At 35.9% G+C, this 12,434-nt stretch overlaps 1 protein-coding gene across 1 annotated transcript in view; it reads left to right on the top strand.

Moving 5' to 3' along the window:
- Window positions 1-11,999, top strand: part of TMF1 (TATA element modulatory factor 1) — a 31,598-nt gene extending 19,599 nt beyond the window's left edge. The window contains exons 11-18 of the mRNA XM_032290444.1: window positions 343-499; window positions 3,836-4,028; window positions 5,526-5,595; window positions 5,829-5,921; window positions 8,277-8,378; window positions 8,668-8,820; window positions 10,526-10,651; window positions 11,366-11,999. Coding sequence (XP_032146335.1) covers window positions 343-499; window positions 3,836-4,028; window positions 5,526-5,595; window positions 5,829-5,921; window positions 8,277-8,378; window positions 8,668-8,820; window positions 10,526-10,651; window positions 11,366-11,509 — 1,038 coding nt within the window. The 3' untranslated portion in view covers window positions 11,510-11,999. The remainder of the gene's footprint in view (window positions 1-342; window positions 500-3,835; window positions 4,029-5,525; window positions 5,596-5,828; window positions 5,922-8,276; window positions 8,379-8,667; window positions 8,821-10,525; window positions 10,652-11,365) is intronic.
- Window positions 12,000-12,434: the final 435 nt, after the last annotated feature.

Genomic DNA, 12,434 nt, shown 5'->3' with positions numbered 1-12,434 from the left:
CCCGTCTCTACTAAAACTACAAAAAATCAGCTGGGCATGGTGGCGCGTGCCTGTAATCCCAGCTACTCAGGAGGCTGAGGCAGGAGAATTGCCTGAACCCAGGAGGCGGAGGTTGCGGTGAGCCGAGATCGCGCCATTGCACTCCAGCCTGGGTAACAAGAGTGAAACTCTGTCTCAAAAAAAAAAAATAATAATAATAATAATAATAATTTAATTTAAAAGCAAATAATTTTCTCTTGGAAAAATAATTGTCCAGGAATCTCTCCTAAAGTTTAGGTTTGCTAGCGCTTTTAATGTTTTTATTAGTGTCATTGGTAGTGACTTAATAATTTCATGATTCAGAGACTCCAGGAAGCAGAGAATCGAAACCAGGAACTGAGTCAGAGTGTTTCATCAACAACAAGACCACTGCTTCGACAGATAGAAAATTTGCAAGCAACCCTAGGGTCCCAGACATCGTCGTGGGAGAAATTAGAGAAGAATCTTTCTGATAGGCTTGGTAACTGCTTTAGTTTTTATGCTCAATGCAGAAACCCTTCCATCTTGTTTACAGAATTAGAGTAATGGTATGAAACTGAAATTCATTTGCTCTGATAGTTATATTTTGTGTCTAATATTTCGATTTTTACCTTTTCTCTTTTTCTATGTGTATTTTTAATACCTTTATTATGTCTCTTTCAAACCATTTTTTCCGGTTACACAATGTTATCAGATACTGGCTAAAGTAGTTCCATGTCATTTATTTCTACAGACTGTTGCACTTGAGTTTTTTCTTGTCCATTGCTAAATCTGACCCCTTTGTAGCTTGTCTGCAATAGTGTAGGAGGTCGAGATCAGATATGATTCTCATCAGTGGTACAATTCCAAGAGCGAAAATAGGTCTAAGGAGAGTCAAGATCAACTTTAGAAGAGAGATACTATGGAGTCTTAAGATTCTATATTCTGGCAGGGCATGGTGGCTTACATCTGTAATCCCAGCATTTTGGGGGACCATGACGGGCATATCACTTGAGGCCAGGAGTTCAAGACCAGCCTGGCCAATGTGATGAAACCCCATCCCTATTAAAAATACAAAAATTAATTGGGTGCTGTGGTGCATGCCTGTAATCCTAGTTACTTGGGAGGATGAGGCAGAGAATCACTTGAACCTGGGAAGCAGAGGCAGCACTGAACTGAGATCGTGCCACTGTACTCCAGCCTGGATGACAGAGTGAGACTCCATCTCCCATATTCTGCTTTTTTACAGTCATGCCCCAAGTTGCCCTTCTGTGATGTTAATAGAAAGAAAAGTATTGTTCTGAAATGTTTCCCTTCAAGCACAGACAGGTAGTGTACGTATATTATAGATATCCCAGCAGCTAGCAGATTCATGAAAAATTCAAGTATGCCTTTTATGCCTGACACTCACTGTAATTTGAGAAATCATGGTGTAGTGATAAAATCAGACCTGAATGAGTAAGGAGACAGGGACTCAGGGTGTTTTGTTTTGAATCATCCAACAAAACAGTCTGGAACAAGTCACTTATATTGTTCCAACTCTCTCTGTGCTATTCCTTGTGAATTAGGAGGGGTGAACTAGATTAGTGACTTTTTTTTTTTTTTGCCACAAAAAGAATACAATACCTAGGAAGATTAGTGATTGTCAAGTAGTATTCATTGGACTCTTGGATACCTTTGTGGCTGCTGTCACAGTGAGAGGGAAGCTTGATAAATAATAGGCAGGGCTTCCCGGGCTGCTATAATGAAAACAGGGCCTCTTTTGTCTTATTTTATTGGAGTTCCATGTAAGATTTGGTCTAGAAAAAGATTCATCTGCTTAAAAAAATTTACTGAACTAGATAAACCTTAATGTATATTTAAATTTATAGGTATAAATGTTAGGTCTGTCATTTATGACAACTTTTTTGAGACCAATGTGAAATGAAATATGAGACATCTGAAAATGATACCTTTTGAAATAAATATTTGCAGTAAATGAATGCTAACAACTGATACTTTTGTGGTTTTTAGACTGAAGTTTCCATACCCTCAGGGATATGTGGTATCATGCTAGCATATAGGCAAAGCCACAGTACCAACATACCAAGGAATGCTATTAAAAAGACCATAGATATTCTGTGGAGCAGAGTGTAAAATGTAAAATAGAGGTGTTATTAGCTCTACTTTGGTGGAGAAAAAATATGAGAATTCTTACCTAGGTTAAATCTCAGAATCTTATCCATTGCTCTTTTTTCAATTGAAATTTTTAATGATATACTGTAGATTCACATGCAGTTATAAGAAATAATATAGAAAGGTCCTGTGCAGACATTGCTTAATATTTCCAAGTATTAAAATTTTAGCAATATTAATGTATAATATCAATCATAGTATTGGCATGGATACCATCTACTAATTTTATTCAGATTTCCATAGTTTTATTGGTACTCATTTGTGTGTGTGTGTGTGTGTGACACGCACGCACACACACATATGTATTAAGTTCTGTACAACTTTACCACATGTTCATTACCATAGTCAAGAATATTGAACAGTTCCAACACTATGAGCCCTTCCTGTTGCCTTTTTCTTCTTTTTTTCTTAGCTGTTACCCTTTTGGAAACACACCTCCCACTCTCTGAACCTCCTCCCTCGCCTGTCCCAAATCTCTGGCAGTCACTAATCTGTCCTCCATTATTTCTAAAATTCTGTCATTTCAAAAATGTTACATAAATAAAATTATACAGTGTATGACATTTTGGGATTGGCTTTTTTCACTCAGCATAATGCCCAGGAAGAGGTTCACACAGTAGTTGTTTGTATCAGCAGTTCAGTGTTTTTACTGCAGAGTGTTATTCCATGGTATGTATGTACCACAGTTTGTTTAGACATTCAGTGGGCAAAGGATATCCAGGCTGATTCCAGTTTCTGGCTATTACAGATGCAGGTACTGTGAATATTCAGATACAGGTTTTAGTGTGGACCTAAGTTTTCATTTCTCTGGATAAATGCCCAAGTCATGTTTAGTGTTTTTAAGAAAATGCCAAACTATTTCCAAAGTGGCTGTATAAGAGTAATCTAGTTTATTCACATTGTTGCCAACATTTTGTGTTGTCCCTGTTTTTTCTTTTAGTTACTCAGACAGGCATGTAATCATACCTCATTATGATTTTAATTTATATTTCTCTAATGACTAATAATATTGAACATCATTTTATGTCCTGTTTTTCATTTGTACATCCTCTATGGTGAAATGTCTATGTCTTTTACCCATTTTCTCACTAGATTGTTATATATTCCTGATACTAGTCCTTGATATATGGTTTGCATTTATTTGCTCTCACTCTATATCTTGCCTTTTCATCCTCTTCACATAGATTTAAAAATTCAAAATTTTGAAGAAGTTTGTCAGTTTTTCTTTCTATGACTCTTGTTTTTGGTGTCAAATCCAAGTACTCTTTGCCTTGCTCTAGATCCTGAAGACTTTCTCCTCTATTTTTTCCTAAAAGTTTTTTAGTTTTATGTTTTATATTTAAGTCTTTGAACCATTTTGAGTTAATTTTCTTGTATGATGTGATGTATAGGATTTTTTTGTTTTGTTTTATATAGATGTCCAATTGCTCCAGGACCATTTGTTATCCACTACTCTTTTAATGCATGACTCTATTTTCAAATTAAAATACTTTTGGAAAAGAATGAAAAAGCAGGTATAAGTTAAGATTGGTTCATTTGTCCCAGTAGATAGTCCTGCCTTAGGCAATAACCGCATCATTAAATGTTTGAAATCATAATTGACTTGGTATTTTGGTCTCTGGACTATATGTGTATGTGATTTTTCTTTCTGTCCTATAATCAGGTGAATCCCAGACCTTGCTGGCAGCAGCAGTGGAGAGAGAACATGCAGCTACAGAAGAACTCCTTGCTAACAAAATTCAGATGTCTTCTATGGAGTCACAGAATTCTCTCTTAAGACAAGAAAACAGTAGATTTCAAGCCCAGCTAGAATCAGAGAAAAATAGGCTACGAAAACTGGAGGATGAGAATAATAGGTGAGCGTGGTTTTTGAGTGATATTTTTGGTAGTTCCATGACATCATAAAGCACTTTTTAAAAGTATGTTGTTGGGCCAGGCATGGTGGCTCACGTCTGCTGTAATCCTAGCACTTTGGGAGGCCAAGGCAGGCAGATCACTTGAGGTCAGGAGGTCGAGACCAGCCTGGCCAACATGGTGAAACCTAGTCTCTTCTAAAAATACAAAAATTAGCTGGGCGTGGTGGCATGCACCTGTAATCGCAGCAACTCGGAAGCTGAGGCACAGGAATAACTTGAGCCTGGGAGGTGAAAGTTGCAGTGAGCTGAGATTGTGCCACTGCACTCCAGCCTGGGTGACAGAGTGAGACTCCATCACAAACAAACAAACAAAGTGTATTGCTGGCTTTTAGCTTCATAGTACGAAGAACTAAAAGTAAACACTTTTAGTGTTTAAAGTTAGAATGATTAGTAATAGGATATTATGCCCAGGTATGGAGGGTCACGCCTGTAATCCCAGCACTTTGGGAGGCCAAGGCGGGTGGATCACCTGAGGTTCAGGAGTTAAAGACCAGCCTGGCCAACATGATGAAACCCTGTCTCTACTAAAAATACAAAAATTAGCCGGGCATTGTGGCGGACACCTGTAATCCCAGCTACTCGGGAAGCTGAGGCAGGAGAATCGCTTGAACGTGTGAGATTCAGTGACCAGAGATGGCACCATGGCACCCCCATTGTGCAGCAGAGCAAGACTCTCAAAAAAAAAGTCTCCAAAAAAAAAAAGTAATAGGATACTATAGCAGGATAGTACTGGGATTCATTGACTATTATATAGGTTGATGAGATTGTGTGGCGTGTTTTGTATATATTTGGATTTTTCCAGGGAAAGGATTTATACCTTCAATCAGATTTTTAAAAGGGGGCTGTAACACCACAAAATAGTTTTCAGACCACTCTTTGGAGTTTTATATTACAAGGGTTTTAGCAGCATAGTTTAAGCCTTTTCTAAATAAATGTCTGAGTTCTTAGAAACCACGGGGTGTAAAATCCAACTATCTGAGAATATGTTAATAGGCAATGGTTGGTATTTTTTACCCTCTGTGTTCTTCCTTGGAAATTTTACTTTTTAAAAAAGTAGTCAAGTAAAAATGATTTCTAAACTAAAATATCTGAACTTTTATAAACATTTTCATAGAACTCCCTAATAATAAGCTTTGTGGAATCTGAGCATATTAGGGGATGATGATACTCAAAGTTATTTTTAATAAATGAAATCTTAACCCAGAGCACCAATAAATAAAATGCACAAAAGTGGATATTTTTCACTTGTGGTTTGGTTTTTGAGTCAAACTCAAATGGGATCTGGAAAACACTGTTGAAAAATCACTGATGTCAATCCGGTAATAAAAATGACTTCTCAATAGGTAGCTGGAGTTAAAGTACTGAGTTTTTAATAGTGTATACTGTCATCTTTTTCATTTTCTGTTTTTTGTTTTTTAATTCTCTTTGGTTTAATAGGTACCAGGTTGAATTAGAAAACCTAAAAGATGAATATGTAAGGACACTTGAAGAAACAAGGAAAGAAAAGGTATTTCCCTTCATGATCACTCACCTCTTAGGGCTTACATTAGAGAATGGTTGGGGATGGCAGCAAACTAATGAGATAACAAGATGAAATGAGTGATGCCACTGCTTTTGGAACTTGGTCTTTAGTAGTGAAACAAATAGGAGTTTCTACTTCATGCTTCTAACTTTGGGACTGACTTCTCATGGCATGCATCAGTATCACAGAAATTATCTAATTTTATCTCTCTCCATTAGACACTGTTGAATAGTCAGTTAGAAATGGAAAGAATGAAAGTTGAACAAGAAAAGAAGAAAGCCATTTTTACTCAAGAAGCAATAAAAGAAAAGGTATTGAATTTCATTTTGTTTTTGGTGTAACCATTTAGTAGATGCTGTGATTAATCTTTGTTGTTTTTTTTTTTTTGAGACGGAGGTTTGCTCTTGTCACCCAGGCTGGAGTGCAGTGGCTCACTGCAATCTCCACCTCCCAGGTCCAAGCAATTCTCCTGCCTCAGGCTCCTGAGTAGCTGGGGTTATAGGCACATGCCATCATGCCCAGCTAATTTTTGTATTTTTAGTAGATACAGGGTTTCACCGCATTGACCACTCTGGTCTCAAACTCCTGACCTCAGGAGATCACCTGCCTCGGCCTCCCAAAGTGCTGCATTACAGGCGTGAGCCACCACACCCAGCCATGTTTTTTAATTTTAGCTATGCTGTATAATAAGCTTGTCCATCCTGTGACCCTGGTTGGCATATGGCCCAGGATGACTTTAAATGAAGCCCAACAAAAATTCGTAAACTTTCTTAAATCATCATGAGATTTTTTTCATGGTTTGTTTTTTTTTTAATCTCATCAGCTATTGTTAGTATATTTTATGTGTGGCCCAAGACAATTCTTGTTCTTCAAATGTGGCCCAGGGAACGAAAAGATTAGAAATTCCTGCTTTATAGGTATCATTTTTTCAATGTCTGAAATCAACATAGTGATAAATTCTATTATTATAATCAGTGTCCTGCTTGGAGTGGACCCAAAGTAATTTGAGTTTATACAAAGAGATCTATGATTTCCAGGACTTGAAATTGTCCCTTTTTAAATGAATTTACTCATCTCTCACTGAAACCAGTGCACTTCATTTGGCCTATAGGCAGTTAAGGTGTAAATCTGGCTTGCTTGCTTTCTGGTTAATGAGGGTAATTTTTCTAAAATAAATTTTCTGAGGCTGGCCTTGGTGGCTCACACCTGTAATCCCAGCAGGCTGAGATGGGTAGATCACTTGAGCCCAGGAGTTGAGACAAGCCTGGCCAACATGGCAAATCCCCATCTCTACTAAAAATACAAAAATTAGCCGGGCATGGTGGCATGAGCCTGTAATCTGAGCTACTCGGGAGGCACAGGTGAGAGAATTACTTATACCCTAGACGCAGAGGCTGCCGTGAGCTGAGATTGCATCACTGCACTGCAGCCTGGGCGACAGAGTGAGACTTTTTTTCAAAAATAAGAAAAATAAAAATACAATGAGTTTTCTGTATTGAAAGAATTATAGTGTACTTGGAGTTAGCATAATATATTTAAACCACTTATATGTAAATTTAAATTACTCATCGAACTTATTTGGAATTTTAAAAATACATTAAAAATAAAATGGATAAGCCAGAAATTTTATGGTTTTTAACACTCATCAGTAATTTTATGTTACAGAAATAGGTTTAACTGATAGTATTTTGTATAATATGAAGCTTAACAGAAACATTCTCATTCCATTATAAAAACCCAACAAAGTACCTTATTGTAATAAATGGGTCCTGTGATGATCTAACCAAGTCTATCTATGGTTTTAATTAGTACATATTGTACTTTTTTCTTTTTTCTTTTTTTTTAAGACAGAGTTTCACTCTTGTTGCCCAGGCTGGAGTGCAATGATGCGGTCTCAGCTCATCGCAACCTCCACTTCCCAGATTCCAGTGATTCTCCTGCCTCCGCCTTCCAAGTAGCTGGGATTACATGCATGTGCCACCATGTCCAGCTAATTTTGTATTTTTCGTAGAGATGGGGTTTCTCCATGTTGGTCAGGATGGTCTTGAAGTTCCTACCTCTGATGATCTGCCTGCCTCAGCCTCCCAAAGTGCTGGGATTTACAGGCATGAGCCACCGTGCCCAGCCAAATATTGTACTTTTTTTTTTTTTTTTTGAGATGGAGTCTTGCTCTGTCGTCCAGGCTGGAGTGCAGTGGTGTGATCTCAGCTCACTGCAACCTCTGCCTCTTGGATTCCAGGTATTCTGCCTCAGCCTCCCGAGTAGCTGGGACTACAGCCATGTGCCAACACATCTAGATAATTTTTTTATTATTTTTTAGTAGAGACAGGGTTTCACCATATTGGCCGGGCTGGTCTCAAACTCCTGACCTTGTGATCTGCCTTCCTCAGCCTCCCAAAGTGCTGTGATTACAGGCATGAGCCACCGCACCCTGCCCAATATTGTATTTTTGATAAGACTTCAGAAGTCTTTTTATGGGAAAATTAGAATGAATCTTTAAAAAAAATTTTTTCTTTATTTGATTGTATTGAATTCCTTTGTAGTTTGCCTTTTTTAAAAAGATTGAATCTTTGTTCTCATTAACCCTAGAAAATGTTCTTTCTTTCTCTGCTTATCTCTTTGCTCTTTAATCTGAACAGAATTTTTTTTTTTTTTTACTCTCTAAGGAACGCAAGCCATTTTCTGTTTCTAGCACTCCCACCATGTCACGCTCAAGTTCAATAAGTGGTGTTGATATGGCAGGACTACAGACATCTTTTCTGTCTCAGGTGATGTTTTATTTTTATATGTGCTTGGTTCTTAGAATAATAATAAAGGAAATATGCAAATATCAAGATTGTCTGTCACCACGACCTTGCCATTTTATAGACAATTCATCTGAATACTTGTGGAGGAGTACTAATTGTAGTGAGAGGAAATACATGGATGATTTTCTGCCTTTGAGAAAGTCATAATCATTTAAAGCAAAAATTGACAGAACCATTTTTGTTCAAACCTGGTAATGGAACACAAGCTATGATAACCAAATGACTGTATGTGCTTTCTTAATTAACATAGGATGAGTCTCATGATCATTCATTTGGACCAATGTCTGTATCAGCAAATGGAAGCAACCTTTATGATGCCATAAGGATGGGAGCAGGATCTAGCATTATTGAAAACCTACAGTCTCAGCTAAAGCTAAGGGAAGGGGAAATTACCCATTTACAGGTATTGGAAAAATTAAATTTGCTATGGAAGTAAATGAAGTTTTGGGGCCAGTGAATAGCATCCTTCATTTGCATCTGAATTCTGAGCAAATTGAGAAACAAGATGACATAAGTGGCATGTGAAGCCCAAAATGTATCATATATAAATGATAAAGGCTAAAAAGGGAAATTAGCTAAGGAAAACAGCCAACTGAACCTGACTGATTGCCAGAATTAGGCAGATTTGGCTGATTTGTCACAGGAAATGCTGGGCTGGGGCAGGCATCCCATGTGTTACAACCTGCCCGCATAAGACATAAGCATCTAGGAGCAGAGGATGCCTCCTCCTTTCAAGTAGCTCTTTCCCAGCAGGATAAAGGGAAGTTGCTGAGCTGAGAATGCCTGTTCTATTCAGATTTACCTCCTAGATAAGTTATTCCAACTCCCCCGGGAATGAAGGAATAAAGAGTATGAGAGATGTTAGAACTGTAATAGCCTGTACATGGGAGGAAACAACATGAGTTGTTGAGGGAGGATCCTCCCATCTTAACCTTTTTGGCTTTTAAAAAACTTTGAACAGTCAGAAATGTTAAAATGTTTTACAGGTTGAGCATCCCAAATCTGAAATCCAAAATGCCTCAAAATCCAAAACCTTGAGTGCTGACATGATTTACAAAGGAAATACTGAATTGAGCGTTTTGGATTTCCAGATTTGGGGTGCTTAGCCAGTAAGTACGTAATGCAAATATTCCAGAATCTGAAAAAAAAAAAAAAAAAAAAAAAAATGAAATTTGAAACATTCCTGGTCCAACGCATTTTGAATAAGGATACCTCTTTTCAGTGTTAAACACAGTACACTCAGAAGTTAGTAAAAATTCTACTCCCATTATGTGCTTTTAGTTATATGAAAATATTACTCTATTAAAGAACTTGAATTGGCAAAAAGTAGATCAGAATAATCTTAATCTCAGATGTTTGTATAGCCGGTATGCTATACAGGGACTTAATTAATTTCTTTGTTAGTGATGAAAGCCTCTATCAATACAACCTACACAGGTGGGGCTATGTTAAAGTATGTTTTTATTTCCTTGGGTTATTTTAATAATTTAGAATAACTGAAATATGTGTCATTTCTTTTTTTTTTTTTTTTTTTTTTGAGACGGAGTTTCACTTTTGCTTCCCAGGCTGGAGTGCAATGGCCCAATCTCGGCTCACTGCAACCTCCGCCTCCTGGGTTCAGGCAATTCTCCTGCCTCAACCTCCTGAGTAGCTGGGATTACAGGCACGCGCCACCATGCCCAGCTAATGCTTTTTGTATTTTTAGTAGAGACAGGGTTTCACCATGTTGACCAGGATGGTCTCGATCTCTTGACCTCGTGATCCACCCGCCTCGGCCTCCCAAAGTGCTGGGATTACAGGCTTGAGCCACCGCGCCCGGCGTGTCATTTCTTTAGATTAGAAAAAATATATGGTTGCATGTTTTCAAACAAATAATTGGATTTTCTTCTTTATCTCTGTTGCGTAGGAAACCTTATAAATGGTATACCTCTTAGGAAAGTTGGGACCCATTTTCTGCCCCTGTTTCCTTTACTTAAAGAGCTAGCTCAAGGTTATATGTTGACATGTCTATTTAAAACACACACACACACTTTAAATATTTTTATATTAGCAGGAGTATTAAACAAGATAGATTTTGACTTAAACTATTTTGTGGTAATGCTTTTCAGCTAGAAATTGGCAATCTAGAAAAAACTCGATCAATGATGGCTGAAGAACTAGTTAAATTAACAAATCAAACTGATGAACTTGAAGAGAAGGTGAAGGAGATACCCAAACTTAGAACTCAGCTAAGAGTAAGTATTCTTCACTTAAGGATGAGTTTAAGATATTTTAGTTCGTTTACATTTAATCTCATGTTTTTAGTTTATATAAAATGCATATATGTACGTATTAGTGATTTCTTTGAAAATTAAGGAATATTAATATTTAAGCAAAGAACTTTAAAAATGAATCTTTTATGTGGCTTATGTCATTACATATTCAAAATAATTTTCACAATCATGTTTAGTTCCAGTATATGAAAAGAACTAGATTTCATTTGGCTAAGCTTCATTTATAACATTGAACTTTTGATGTTACATGTATCATTACAATTATCATATCTGGATGTTAGAAGACACTATTAAGCCATAAATGAGAATGTATTTTCTTTTGATCTTTCCTCTGGGCTAAAGCCAGGTAATACTTATACCACCATGGAACAAAGAAACTAAATTTTTATTAAGTGTTCTTACATTAATGGGAGAGAAGCCATATATGGGGAGAATTGTAGATTTAGTGGAGAGAGAGGTAAAATAGCTATCTAGCTTGGTTTTTTTCTTTAATTTTTTTTTTTTTTTTTTGCTATTTATTTCAACATAGACTGGACTGTGAGTTTAAGTTTTAAAAGAGATTAGTATATGCTTTTATTTAAATTGTAGTATTTTCATTGTTCACTTCTATGGCAATATAAATATTAAAGATGTTCTGTGTAGTTATATTAAAAATTGTAAACATACATTTTGCAGGATTTGGACCAAAGGTACAACACTATTCTGCAGATGTATGGAGAAAAAGCAGAAGAGGCAGAAGAACTTCGATTAGATCTTGAAGATGTAAAAAATATGTATAAAACTCAAATAGATGAACTTTTAAGACAAAGGCTCAGTTAACTTGTGAAAATTTAATTCCTGTCAAACTGAATGTAAGCATTTAACATCTAAACATTTAATGTGGACTTCCAATAAATTCTTTTATAGAATTAGAAAATGAGATTTACTGTAGAGTGTAAAAATTTTTTTAAAAATTGTTTTACACTATGTAGTAATATTTACAGTTAAATTATTTTGTGCAATATTTGAACTTTATTTTTGAAACTATTCTTTAAAGATTTATTTTTTAAAGCATTCATTTTTTTTCCTTGAATAGCACAGAGATTTATTACTTTATCCTTATATCAGTATGGCTAGGGAAGAAGAATGGTATTCATATATGTATTGCAGATATACAACTAGTTGTTTATATAATTTGTGTTTATATATATATTAAGAACATTTAAAGAGTAATGTTAACATACTGAAACTTTGAAATCTTTCACATTGAAGTTTTCAACATATCTTATTACTCATGAAAATGTACATTAAGTGTTTAAGTAAAAAATTACTAAATCTGTGGTTATTAAATTTTAAACTAACTTTTTTTCCTTTAAAAGTAAGTCACACTGACACTGTCTGAAATTTAAAGAGTGAGCGATTTAAACTTAAAATAAATTTTGGTCTGAAAATTTATTTCACCCAGCTTTCACAATTAAGTCTGTATAAAATGTGGTACCTTTTGGTACTTATCCAGAGAAACCTGTACATATTCAATGTTATCTAGATGTAATTGGATAGTAGAGAAAATTTATTTATAATGATTTTGCGATGGCATCAGTAACATTTAAATGACTTTGAAGAGGAATTATTTTACTACCCTATAAAAATAATAAAAAATAATAAAGTTCTTAACATAATTTACTCTTTAAAAATTACCTGTTCATATTTTGTAAACCCATTTTTTTAGCACATTTAAAAATGAATGTTTGATATAACCTAATAT

The sequence above is a fragment of the Sapajus apella genome, unplaced genomic scaffold, assembly GCF_009761245.1.
Source record: "Sapajus apella isolate SASKATOON/1434 unplaced genomic scaffold, GSC_monkey_1.0 scaffold23, whole genome shotgun sequence".
Classification (NCBI taxonomy): domain Eukaryota; kingdom Metazoa; phylum Chordata; class Mammalia; order Primates; family Cebidae; genus Sapajus; species Sapajus apella.
Note: the sequence above shows the minus strand (reverse complement) of the source record. Positions and strands in the feature narration are given on the sequence as shown.